At 47.8% G+C, this 13,224-nt stretch overlaps 2 protein-coding genes across 2 annotated transcripts; one reads left to right on the top strand and one right to left on the bottom strand.

Annotated features, from left to right (window-relative positions):
- Window positions 1–18: 18 nt before the first annotated feature.
- wdcp (WD repeat and coiled coil containing) lies at window positions 19–6,002 on the bottom strand. The gene is made up of 4 exons (XM_067241978.1): window positions 5,939–6,002; window positions 3,390–5,298; window positions 1,957–2,077; window positions 19–1,022 (listed from the first exon to the last, which is right to left on the bottom strand). The coding sequence occupies exons 2-4, from the start codon at window positions 5,295–5,297 to the stop codon at window positions 832–834; spliced, it is 2,220 nt and encodes a 739-aa protein (XP_067098079.1). The 5' UTR covers window position 5,298; window positions 5,939–6,002; the 3' UTR covers window positions 19–831.
- Window positions 6,003–6,433: 431 nt separating this feature from the next.
- Window positions 6,434–12,839, top strand: fkbp1b (FKBP prolyl isomerase 1B). The gene is made up of 4 exons (XM_067241379.1): window positions 6,434–6,607; window positions 7,152–7,199; window positions 11,805–11,917; window positions 12,019–12,839. Exons 1-4 carry the CDS (start codon window positions 6,571–6,573, stop codon window positions 12,145–12,147), a joined length of 327 nt encoding a protein of 108 aa, XP_067097480.1. The 5' UTR covers window positions 6,434–6,570; the 3' UTR covers window positions 12,148–12,839.
- Window positions 12,840–13,224: the final 385 nt, after the last annotated feature.

Raw genomic sequence — 13,224 nt, 5'->3', positions numbered from 1 at the left:
TGTTTATTATTGGTTGATTTCTAAATCTCTTGCACCCCCTAGTGGCACTTTAGCGCACCTCCCTAGCCACTCATACTGGTAGTACTACTTGCATAGAACAGTATCTAGTATATAAATGATATGCCTTTTAAACATGTAAAGACTTTAATTTAAAATAGTCATATAACACAGAAAGCAACCTTCAGAGTTGCAAAGTGTAGCTATAGCAGCAAAAACATGACTGTATTCATCCTACCTGCTCACTGACAGTAATCTCATTACTGCCTTTCAGAAAATACATGTAAACATTCTGATCGAAAGGTGGGTATTTCAAAAGCACAATTATCATCTTAAACAGAACAGTAAAAAAATATATATCCTCAGGTGAACGAAAAAATAAATAAAATCAGAGTCCTTGAATGCAGCCATGCCTTGTTTTTGTGTCAAAATGCAGAGATCATGGGTGTGTGAAGTTGGAGAGTCGTGTTAGAATGGGATGATGATGGGTTCTCAGTGCTATGACGAGGCCCTGCAGAGGAGAGGCTAAGGTGTCTATATCGAGGCTGAGGTGTCTATATCGAGGCTGAGGTGTCTATATCGAGGCTGAGGTGTCTATATCGAGGCCGAGGTGTCTATATCGAGGCCGAGGTGTCTATATCGAGGCCGAGGTGTCTATATCGAGGCCGAGGTGTCTATATCGAGGCCGAGGTGTCTATATCGAGGCCGAGGTGTCTATATCGAGGCAGAGGTGTCTATATCGAGGCAGAGGTGTCTATATCGAGGCCGAGGTGTCTATATCGAGGCCGAGGTGTCTATATCGAGGCCGAGGTGTCTATATCGAGGCCGAGGTGTCTATATCGAGGCTGAGGTGTGGTTATTGGTGCTGCGCTGGACGGGACTGGACGGACAAGACCCCTCGGGAGTTCCAGGAGACCTCAGGGGGGATTTCCTCTTCCCGTTCCGGACCGTGAGCTCTTCCTTGGGCTTGAATGCCAGCGGCACAAAGCCTTCCCCGTCGGCAACCAACACCACCCAGAGCGGCCCTGCAGACAGGAGAGATGGCCCAGTCCACTCATGCGCCTGTGTCTTTACGTAACACAGCCTCGCTGTACGATGACAAAGCATGCCAACATGACTGCCATTGACACAACTTTGTGGTTCTTGCTGTTTAATTGTACCTTGTCTAACTACATGCTGTTATTGTTCTTCCCTTTGGGACTTATTTGGTTTTCACAACGTATGCTTCATGTTTGGCTACCCGCGATGTTTGGGGCTATCTCGTTGTTATGATCAGTGACCTATTCACCTTTGTAAAACTCTCTCTTGGAAGTCGCTTTGGATAAAAGCGTCTGCTAAAAGCATAAATGTAAATTTAACGGGTCGACCAGAAAACAAAACAAAACTGCTCAGTTGACCGATGGGATTATACCAACCAGGAGTATTTTAGAGTTCTATAAGCAAGACACAAACTTCTCGTGTGGAGCTGTAAGCAGCTTGCTTTTAAGGCTTTGTAATCTCATCAAGGCTGTTAATCACTTCCAGTAATAGCCTGCATTAAATTCCTCCCTCGACTTAAGAACAATTTCTGCTGTCAAACCTTTCTGTTTAAAAAGTACATCTACGACTAACACCATAGTGTTAGTTACACATGCACCATTCCTACCTGAAGGGAAAAGGATAGCCTGACCGTAACAACTATTCTTTTGTACTAGTTCCCATTAAACAAGCCAAGTGAGGTTGGTTTTCTGAGGAATTGCTCGTCAGCACAAACGTGTGAGGAAGCTGTGGACATGGGTTCCAGTTCCCTGGTTGTGCTGGGAGAGTGTGTGCTGTGGGGTGAGCCCTGATTGGCTGTACGTACCATACATCATCTCCACTATGGTGTGGTGTGGAGGTGAGCCCTGACATGCTGTGCGTACCATACATCATCTCCACTATGGTGTGCAGTGGAGGTGAGCCCTGATTGGCTGTACGTACCATACATCATCTCCACTATGGAGATGTTGAAGAGCTCCTGCAGGACTCGCAGGCACAGCTTCCCCTCGCACAGCAGGACCGGCCTCCTCTCGTCTATAAACACGTTCTCAGACAGCTGCTTCTGCAGACGGGGGAGGGGGGGAGAGGGAGACGGGGGGAGGAGGGGAGACAGGATGGAGGAGGGGAGACGGGGGGAAAAGGAGAGGGGGGGGAGACGGGGGAGAAAGAGAGGGGGAGACAGGGGGGAGAAGGAGAGGGGGAGACAGGTGGGAGAAGGAGAGGGGGAGAGGGGGAAACAGGGGGGAGAAAGAGAGGGGGAGACAGGGGGAGAAGGAGAGGGGGAGACAGGTGGGAGAAGGAGAGGGGGAGACAGGGGGAGAAGGAGAGGGGGAGACAGGGGGAGAAGGAGAGGGAGAGACAGGGGGAGAAGGAGAGGGGGAGACAGGGGGAGGAGAGGGGGAGACAGGGGGAGAAGGAGAGGGAGAGACAGGGGGAGAAGGAGAGGGGGAGACAGGGGGAGAAGGAGAGGGGGAGACAGGGGGAGAAGGAGAGGGGGAGACAGGGGGAGAATGAGAGGGGGAGACAGGGGGGAGAATGAGAGGGGGAGACAGGGGGGAGAAGGAGAGGGGGAGACAGGGGGAGAAGGAGAGGGGGAGACAGGGGGGAGAAGGAGAGGGGGAGACAGGGGGGAGAAGGAGAGATGGGGGAGGGGGAGAGGGAGAGAAGGAGAGGTAAATGAGGGTGTTCAGCTCCTTTGCTTGACCCTGTGGCGAAGACTATCCTTGCAACACAAACAATGTCTTAATCTGGCTAACAAATAATAATCTGGCACCTGCTGTCACAGTGGGCCTGTGGGGGTCTGCAGGTGTACAAGCTTTGCACATGTGACAAAACACCAATTCACTCGTAGGCAAGTGTATGATCCCATTATCTGAGGTATTTCTATACAAGGTCTTTCCATAGCGTTGTGTTATCCCGACAGACAGTAATCCGATGACATAAAACCTTCACCTTAACCCTTGTGCTGCCTTCGGGTCACATGACCCAAAGGTTCATAACGAACCATCGTTGTGTTTACCCAATTTTACCCAATACAAAAACAAATACAAATAATTTTCTTTTAACCTTCGCAATGTGGGGGGTCTGAGACAGCCCAACGGTTAAAAGAAAATGATTCACTTTGTTTTTGTATGCGGTAAAGTTGTCGCGATACGACGGTGGGTCACAATGACTGATGGGTCAGAATGACCCGAGGATAACACAAGGGTTAAAAAACCCTGTGTCTCACCCTGTGTCTCACCTCAAATAGACTCTAACAAAACTCTTTTACAGTGACATCCATTCAGCCATTTCGGATTTCAGGATGTCTTTAGCCTACAGTATCAACTGAAAGAACCCACATGTGCAGACATGTGCCACCCTTAAGTGCATACCTGGCATGTGACGTTGACATAGGGGGGCTCGCAAGCGTTGGGGTAGCCCCCCTGCGCCTTCTTCCCGTTCTGGGTGAAGTCTCTGATCTCTGCCAGGCACTGCTGCATGTCGGCAAACCGTGTGAAGATCCTCTCCATGTTGTTGTTGAGCTGGTCCACCGGTCGCTCCTTGGGGAGGCAGGTGGTCTTGGGCAGGGTGGGGTCGGTGTGGAACTTGTCCGCTGGGTCGAAGCGCGGGGAGCAGGGTCGGCTGGACTCGCGGCTGGCCTGGCCAGACACGGCCAGCGAGGACATGCGGTGGACGTGATCCATGTCGAAGTTCTCCACCGTGACGGAGGAGGCACTGGAGGCGGCGCGGTCGGAGAAGTCTGTGGAGCTGGCGAAGGGGCTGGGCTCAGGGCTCCTGACCTCCTCCACCAGCCTGCGGCTGTTCCTGGGTGACGCAGACGAGATTACAGCCCCGCTAGGCAGCACCAACTCCTTTATCCCCCCCACATGCTCTCGCTCCTCCTTGCTGGAGGACTCCGAGTGTCTCCTAATCCCGTGGTGGAAGCTGGAAGGGGAATCGGGGTTTCCTGGGCTCGGGGAGCAGGCTTTGGGGGCTTCTCCATCGTACACAAGCTCCTTGTAGGTGATTCTCAGGAGGTACTTGTCAGTGTTGGAGGAGGGGAGGAAGGCTGGGTCGTTGGACTTCTGCTTTCCCACCATCATCAGCAGCATCTTGTCAGTGAGGAAGCACACTCCCTTGGGCCTCTCGTTCTTCTGCAGGGAGATTTGCTGGACGTTGGGCATGGCCGAGGGCATGATGCAGTAGACCAGCACCATGTTACAGGTGTTAGACGCCACTGCCACCGTACCGCCCCTTGGGTCAAAGGCCACGATGTCCGGGACAAGGATGCCAGGAATGCTCACCTTACGTGTGGTGGTGACCTTACGTTCGTAGGTGACCAGGATCAGGTGTGAGGAGTCCTGCCCGGAGCCTGTCAGGTGGTCCTTGCGGCGGAGGTGGATGAGGGGGCTGGGGTCTGAGCGCCGGTGTCTGGCCAGGATGTGGGTGAGGTCCATGGGACCTGAGTTTGAGGAGATGCAGGACCTGTCAAAGTTAAAGGACCTCCTCCGGTCCAGACAGCCGTCCTCGTCCAGCAGGACCACGGGAGAGCCCTCCCCTGACAGGTGCTCACCGTCTGCGGGCAGGTCGAAAGCCATCCCCGCGTTCAGCCCACAGATCCTGTCCAGGGGCAGCTCTGTCGCCACGGCCACCTGGGCCTCCCCCGTGGACTCGATGGCGCAGATGTAACCAGCCACGTCGAAGACGGGGCAGAAAGAGCATGGCACCAGACTCTTCTGGATGTCGTTCCAGATGTAGGAGTGCAGGGCGCTGCCTATAGCGATCACCAGGCGCGTGCCGTCCTGGGTCCAGCAGGCACAGTGGATCAGTCCGCTGGCTCGGATCTCCGCCTTCACCCGGCGGTTGTCCACCCGGACGGAGAAGAGCACCGAGGCGTCCTTCTTGGTCAGCACCACCAGAATGTCCATCTTAGGGTGCCACACACAGCCCTGGGAGAGCAGGGGGAAGGGCTCGCTCATCTCGCAGGTCTGGGTGCACAGCAGCTTGTTCTGCTCCAGGGAGCTCAGCTGCAGCTGCCACACGGTCACGTGCTTCTTGTGCTGGACGGCCAGCAGCGCCGCGGAGCCGGAGCAACACAGCGGGCCCCAGAAGAGCCCCAGCACATGCTCAAACTGCCCGATGACGTTGGTGTCGCCGAACTTGACTTCCCCGTTGACGCAGCAGAGAGAGGTGAGGCAGACTTGCTTCCCATCCGTCCACGCTAACCCGTGGACGGGGTGGATAGCCTGGTGGAGAGTGTTCAGTCCCGTCCTTAGCAGCTTGGCTTTGCCCAGATCCATACTGACAAGAGAGGGGAGCACAGGTTAACCCGACAAACGAGAGGAAATGAAAGGATATCACTCAATCTGTAACATTGATGAAAGAGAAAGGAGAATCCAAGCCTTAGGTGAGGTTGTCATGCAGGGGACTAACTAGCTCTAACTAGTCAACCCCGGCTGCCATCACACACTAAGAATAGGAAAAGCCTCTTCCCTGTGTCTTTGTCAGGGTGAAATCCTTAATCCCCCCACTACATGAGAAATGGACTGAGCTGCTTAGGCCTGTGTGACCTTAGCTACGCAGATCAGTGTATATAACACACTAGTGCCCTGGGAACCACTGTGGAGGAACCTCACATTACCTGTAAAGGATAGATGTGTCTCACATAAGGGGCGTTGCAGTTGGCTACAGCAAGCGGGGTTGCTAATACCTGTAGCGTCTAACGTAGTGTATGACGTAGCCAATCTTTCTGTTGATGTTCTTGAATATAAAGGCTTCACTTTGTGTTGGGGTTGTTTAGATGTCAAATGCAATAATACCACGTTTATTTAAAAAGTTCTAGGAAGTGAACATTGATTCGTAACTAATAAACATAGCATCGTGACAGCAACTAACGGCTAGCAGACAGCCATGCATGAACACAGATAAATAATGCACTTACGACGTTGACACTTGACAGAGGCTTGCGACCTGTCAACGTTCTTATTAATATGATAAACCCATTTGTGCAGGTAATACCAAATTACTAAAACAAATCATTAACCAGTTTCCCACGTTTAGTTTACTTTTTCCCGGCTTGAATAGTTTCTCGATGGACCTGGAACTGAAAAGTTTGATAAAACTGGGAATTATGGGATTTGACGTTTTATTACTTTTCTACGTTATTCAGATGTTAACCACAAGATGGTGCTGTAGGATAGGAAAATCGTATTTTGTTGAAGGTATTATACTTGAGGTAATGGATATACATATATATATTTTTTTTTTATGAATAAGGTACATTTTACAAATCCATACGTAAGTGTATATTAATCTAGAGATAATTTGCTATTTACAAAATAATTGTCCAATGTTTGGCTCACAACGGTACGGTTTACGACGACATTGAGCGGACGTTTAACATCTCATAGTAAGGGATATCTTCACCTAGTGGTGTAATACAATCCCGCAGACGCAGACCGATGTGGATCTGTGCATGAATGGTCTTACTGTAGCTTGCACAGTAGTCACCAGTATAGCTATATAACCTGCTTTTAGTTTGCTTTAAATCCAATTGTTTATATATTTTTCAAAATGGGTGTGGACGTCGAAACAATATCTCCAGGAGATGGTGAGTTGGTTTATCTTTGCTTCTGTTTCGTTATGAAAAGGGAATAGGGATTGTTCTGCAGCAATTTTTGTTTGATTGTTTTCAGATTATCTTGATAATGCGATATTCATGTTCTAAATTTGCGTTTTGTGCAAGTGACGGCGGTGCAAGGAATTACACTCTAATAACGCACTGTAACAGCCTGTACAATTTTTTAGACGGTTGTGAGCGGCGGTGGTTTGTCCTACTAGCCCAGAACAATCTTTCCAGAAGTCTCGAAAAGCATATTCTGCAAGATGCTGCCTCCAGCAAAACCTTTACCTAACGCACGAGAAAGATACCCTTGATATAAATAGTTGTACCTCGGCAACGTTTGATTTTTATATTGATTTAAACACGTTGCTATATTAGTTTCTGAAAGTCTCAAGGCAGTTATTTTTTGTTTCGTTTTTTACTCGATTAGGCTGTGGAGGAGTGTCGGTATTTGGGGGGAATTAACAATCTTTTTTATTCAAGTCCAGGACCTTCTTGGCCAGAAATTATTTCTGTGTTTTCTTCTTGACAGGAAGGACTTTTCCAAAGAAGGGCCAGACATGTGTGGTACATTACACAGGTAAAGCAAGCAAGCAAGACTCCTTTCTGTTGTTCCATCTGTTTATAATGTTTACATTTAGCCCCAATAACTTGTTTCACTTCAAAAGCTGGACAGTAGCCACACTTACACAAATTCAGACTGTTTAATCAACTTATGTCAAGGAATTATCTGCACAATTCCTCTTAGAACAGAGGACTTACAGATAAGGATGAATCCTACAGTGAGACAGGATGATTTTATAGTGTCCATGTCACAAGTTAACCCAGATAGTGTTTATCTCCCGTCAACCTTTTTTAGAATTCTAACCTCTGATTAGTAGAAATGTGCAATAACAGGTAGTTTTACCGTAGCCATGATCCATGGTTACAATCCGGTCATGGGACTAACACGGATGATACTCTACATGACTGTATGCCATAAGGAACTGACTGAATTAAATCTGGATTAAAGGCTGAACATGCAAAAAGACATAATTGAAGACCGGATGTTTTATCAATTCACAAAATTTAGAACTCCACTTTGGCCAAACTTGATCTTGTTAAGTGTCACACAGGGAGAAAACAAGAACCCACCAAACATCACCTGAAAGGGGGTTTCTGCTTAAATTAATAGATTAAAACATTGTCTTGGTTGGTTGAGGTTGTCGTGCAGTGCTCCTCTATTGGTCTCAGCGAGTCAGCTGCAGAGCTATGTCTGTGGGCTCGGAGGCCCTGCACTGCAGCACCAGGCTATATTAAGGCCCGTGGAGCTGCTGTGTTGATGTCTGCAGGGAAGTTGACCCTATTAGTGGAGTGCTAATGCTGTGTGTGCTTTCGTCATCTCCTCTCCCTATCTCTATCCCTCTATGTCTGTCTCTCCTCACCCTGCTTCTCTCCCTCCTCCCCCTCTCCCTGCCTCTCTCTCCCTCCTCCCCCTCTCCTGCTTCTCTCTCCCTCCTCCCCCTCTCCCTGCTTCTTTCTCCCTCCTCCCCCTCTCCCTGCCTCTCTCTCTGCCTCTCTCCCTGCCTTCTCCCCCCCTCTCCCTGCCTCTCTCTCTCCCCCCCCTCCCTGCCTCTCTCTCCCTCCTCTCCCTGCTTCTCTCCCTCCTCCCCCTCTCCCTGCCTCTCTCCCTGCCTCTCTCCCCCCCTCTCCCTGCATCTCTCTCCCCCCCCTCTCCCTGCCTCTCCCTCCTCCCCCTCTCCCTGCCTCTCTCCCTCCTCCCCCTCTCCCTGCCTCTCTCAGTCCTCTATCCAGCTCAGCTGTTTGTGCCAGATCCAGGGAATAATGAAGCTTTCTTGTCAAGCCAACTGGAAGTAGATTTATTAGCCTAACACAGCTACCTTTTTTTGCTGCAAACTCTTATTGAGTTAGTCTCCAGTGTTATGGAGCAGGTGGTTTTATCGAAAGCATGATGCTTACCACGCTGTGTTAGTGTGGTGACAACCATAACAACTCACATTATGGCTAAAAACAGAGAATCCTTCAAATCCCAAACCAAGCACAGTTGTGACATCATAACCTTCCTGAGCAACTAAGCAAATAGTTGGTTCGCTGTGAAACAGCCAGATCCACTTCATAGCGTTTTTCAGAGTTTTTACTTTCTCATCAAGATATTCAGTGCTTATACAAACATGCACTTGGAGGGCCTTGTGGTCTGTTAGACAGCTTTTCATCTACGGTGTTAGGAACCTAAATTAGCCTGGAGGTCACTCTGTCAAACACAGGCCCTTCAGAAGGGCCCACCCAGTCCTAACAGGCAGAACAAATCAATTATCTCTCCCTCTCGTGCCCGGTGGTCTATTCATGGAAACACTGAGATCTGCCTGGAGGTTCTGCTTTTTACTCCCCTGTCATCACAGCTAGGTACAACACTAACAACGTTAAGTGGAAAGAGAGGCCGGTAGGAGGAACCTGAACAAGGTTTAGTGTGGGAACTTCCTGCCTTTCTGACTGACAGTTAGGAGTTTAGTTGAGGTAAGAACCCTAAACACGATGCTGGTGTGATTGATGAGGAAGGGTGAGGTGATGACTTGTGATCATAGTATTGTGGATGATGCAGGGCCTTCTCCTCAAGGATCTCCCCGGACCTCGCAGTCATGATGTCATAAAGATAAATGAGGCATCTCTCTCCACGTTTTAGTTGAGCACTGCTCCCGTGAAACGTGACAACTTAGCCACTCGGCCACTTGGTCAGGGTGTCGCACTGAAATAGAAACAAACATTTCAAGGATTGAACGTGTCTTCTGTGGAATGTGGAATGTTTTTAATGGGGGATTATTGGTGCAATGCAGGGCTGAGTTGGTGTGGTGAGTTTAGGAGTTGTACGCACAGGGAATCATATATGGTGGGTTCTATCTATTAGCAGAACAGCTAGAATAGTTAGACAAAAAATGTAAGCAGTTGTTGCCCACTCCATCCCACATATGATACACAGCCTCAGAGGTGGACATACTTTTTATGATTCTTTTCTTCACAGTTAAAACAGCAAAGCGTCATGGCTCAAGTTTAAACCAGGCACATCTTTGGAGCTCATAACCTACGTTAGCCGTGACCATGTTGCCTAATTAAACTCTGAAGAAATGAAAGCCTACACCCTCCTCATCTTCCATCTCCTGAAAGATAAACGACGCACGAACAGGTTTTCTTTACGTCGACACATTTGCGTTTGCAGCCCTGAGATGTGCCAACGCGTCTACGATAGTGTGTCGTAAGCAGATGGCATACGTGCGCTATCTGGTTTCATCGGGCCTCGGCTGAGAAGGCTGTCCGACCAGCCTGCTAGACAGGGGCTAAGACAGGGATACAGTAAACAGGGTAAAAATAGCCCCCCCCCCTTCACCCAGCTTTTCCAGATAGAGCCGGAGTCCTACTGAGCTCTGAGCTCTCACGCTACTTAAGACAGTCTGTCTGGGACCGGGGCTGAGCCGCAGGAAAGGAATGGCCCTGCCTTGTTTCAAAACAGCTCATTTGCAGGGACCTCACCCCAACTCGGCTCCGGTTCAATTCGACCACTGGGCTTGTTGGCTCGTTTCTCTGAGCTCTCTGTTCGTCTTCTGATCACCGACACACGACTGTTTTTCCCTTTAATCTGTACAGTTTGGACCCTCAGAGACTAGTGGAACAAGAATCCACTGAAAATTATCACAACAGTGATCATTTGTTTGGTTTCAGCCAGAAAAGCCAGTGAAGGCTTTTTCTAAATGAAAGAGCTCAGACAGATTTAACACTTGTGCTGCCTTCGGGTCACATGACCCAAAGGTTCATAACGAACTATCGTTGTGTTTACCCAATTTTACCCAATACAAAAACAAATAAAAATAATTTTCTTTTAACCTTTGCAATGTGGGGGGTCTGAGACAGCCCAACGGTTAAAAGAAAATGATTCAATTTGTTTTCGTATGCGGTAAAGTTGTCGCAATACGACGGTGGGTCAGAATGACCCGAAGATAACACAAGGGTTAAGAAAGAAATAGGCTTCAACAGAGGGCTTGTGGTTTGCCAGTGGGAGAGTATTAACAGATGGTAATCACCCAGACCTGAACCAGGGAGTTTCTATAAGACCCGTGCAGGCATGTCCCTTGTGACTCCAGGCCAGGAGCCCACTGATATCTGTGCAACAGGGATTCCTGGAAGCATCAGCTCTTGCTAGGCTAAGTTTAGGGAGGACTGTAAGGGGAGAAGCAGCCAGTACAGTACAAGATTCATCTCTCTAGTTGGCTGGTTTTAATGGCAACTATTTACGCTGATGTTATGTCTGCGTGTGGTGGAATCATTCGTCTATCTCGGTGTGACTATGTAAATGACCAAGGACGGCTTCATTAAGAGGTGTTCCACCTGATACTAAAATCCCCTCGCCACCTTTATACACGGCCATGCCTTATAGGCTGGTGTTGATTATTAATATTGTCTTACCCAGCGGGATATTTTGGGGTATCTGGGTTCAGGTTGATATTTGATACCGTGGGTAAGGTGAAGGTTTCTGCTGGGTCTATAACAGGCTACTCCTCTAAGGGACATGGCACTTGGTTCCTCAGCCATAACACACTTCTTTTTTGTGCTTAAAAAAAATACATAAATATCTCATGTTCGTCATTCTTTGCAGTGGCTAAAAGCATACTTTCTGTTGTGGAAGTGTCCAATGAGGTTTATTGTATCAGCATGCCTGAATGGTCAGCAAAGTTCACGCACATGCACACATGGACCCAGCACATGCTCCCCTGTGGTCTAGATGCAGGCTAGCAATGGCCTACTTAACTTCAGAAATAATCTACTGAATCAGGCCAATGCATCATATTCCACATTCACTTGTCCATTGAAACCACTGAAACAAGCGCAAGATCAGAATAAGTAGGACCAGTGTAATCAGTCCATGGTTTTAGGACATCCCTGAATTATTAAAAGCTGCCTTCATCTTTGCTTTGATGTTGAAATGCTTTTCCGACATGAAGGAGAGGCTTTGTTTGGTCTTGGAAACGAGGGAAGCAGGAACACACACAATGCTTAACTGTAGAAACATCTAACTAGTGTGTAACAATGACTTGTGTGTGAGCATTTCCTGTTTGTGGTGTTTAGACAGTACAATGAGAGTTATTTTTATATTGTTGATGGTTAAGATGAATGAGACTTTGTGGTCTCTCCGTGTCAGGGATGCTTCAGAATGGGAAGAAGTTTGACTCTTCTCGAGACAGAAACAAGCCCTTCAAGTTCAAGATTGGACGGCAGGAGGTGATCAAGGGCTGGGAAGAGGGAGTTGCACAGGTGAGACAAGACACCTGCAGTAGAACACACACACAGGTGTCACACAGCACAGTGGCCTTACCTTCATAACCCCCTCTCCCTCCTCTCTCCACACCCTGCAGATGAGCCTGGGCCAACGGGCTAAGATCACCTGTACGCCGGACATGGCATACGGAGCGACAGGCCACCCAGGGGTCATCCCTCCTAACGCCACACTCATTTTCGATGTGGAGCTGCTCAAACTGGAGTGATGGTGACGATGTCTCAGGTTCAGGGGTCATGTGGTTCAAAGGTCACAGGGGCTATGTATGCCACTCCTCACTCTCAACAAGAGGGATTTACAATGGACTGGGCCACCCCGCCACAGAACAACTGTCCCCTCCTTGAATTGAAAGCTTCTTCCACTCAACACTTAAAAGAATATACTGCTTTGTTGCCAACTTCTGTTAACGTAGATGCAGCTTCTTTTTTTGGGACGTTTTACACTCAAGATACCATTTCTTTGGCTTCTTTGTCTTAATGTTTTATGTCTTTAGGCTTTATTGTTTATTTCTTTCACTTTAGGTTGTATATTTTATTGAATCAACGAATTACAAAAGAGTTATCTGATGAAAGCCGTAATGCACTGCAAACAAAACATACTGCCTTACTGTTTAAAAAAAGTAGGGAACACTACGGAAGGACAATATTCTGTATCTTAACTGGGCATTAACAAAAACCACTGTCTGCATTGCCACTTTGATAACAAAAATATATATCTTGCTGTATGCTATAAATGATATTGCTGTGTTAAGCATATTTTGTATCCCTTCTAAACATTTAATGCAAGTGCACAACAGAGGTCGTTCAAATCCAGTACTGTACAGAACTTCTACCGGCCACAGCTTCTAACCATTTGATCGATCAACTTAATAAAAAATGGTGAGAACTGCGTTTGTTGAAATTGACTTCAGACTCATTTCTGTGTGTTTGTATGAGAAGAAAAGCAGGTTAGCTAAGCTAACCCTATATGGCACAATCAATTAATGTATGGCCGTATGTATTTAAATCTTCCACTAGCAAATATAACAGTAACATTAAGTATATATGGTTCCAAGGATGGTTGTCAAAATAAGTAAGATGGTGAACCAAACTAATGTATCTTTGGGTTAAAAGGGTACCAGTTTGATAAATAATGGAAGCAACACCTCCTTCATCTGGTCAGAACCGAATATTGCATTACGGTTTATTAAACAACTACGTTGGAGACGCTAAGCTGAAATCATACCTGGTTAAAAAAAATGTTCTTCCATTAGATGATAGCATGTAAACCGCAGAGTGTAATGTGA

This window comes from Osmerus mordax, chromosome 8 (assembly GCF_038355195.1).
Source record: "Osmerus mordax isolate fOsmMor3 chromosome 8, fOsmMor3.pri, whole genome shotgun sequence".
Lineage (NCBI taxonomy): Eukaryota > Metazoa > Chordata > Actinopteri > Osmeriformes > Osmeridae > Osmerus > Osmerus mordax.
Note: the sequence above shows the minus strand (reverse complement) of the source record. Positions and strands in the feature narration are given on the sequence as shown.

Coding starts and splice junctions, on each gene's coding strand:
- wdcp (XM_067241978.1), bottom strand. CDS start 5,297: ATGGATCTGGGCAAAGCCAAGCTGCTAAGGACGGGACTGAACACTCTC. Junction 2,078..3,389: donor ATGTCAACGTCACATGCCAG/GTATGCACTTAA, acceptor CCCCGTCTGCAG/AAGCAGCTGTCTGAGAACGT. Junction 1,023..1,956: donor CATAGTGGAGATGATGTATG/GTACGTACAGCC, acceptor TCCTGTCTGCAG/GGCCGCTCTGGGTGGTGTTG.
- fkbp1b (XM_067241379.1), top strand. CDS start 6,571: ATGGGTGTGGACGTCGAAACAATATCTCCAGGAGATG. Junction 6,608..7,151: donor AACAATATCTCCAGGAGATG/GTGAGTTGGTTT, acceptor TCTTCTTGACAG/GAAGGACTTTTCCAAAGAAG. Junction 11,918..12,018: donor GGGAAGAGGGAGTTGCACAG/GTGAGACAAGAC, acceptor CACACCCTGCAG/ATGAGCCTGGGCCAACGGGC.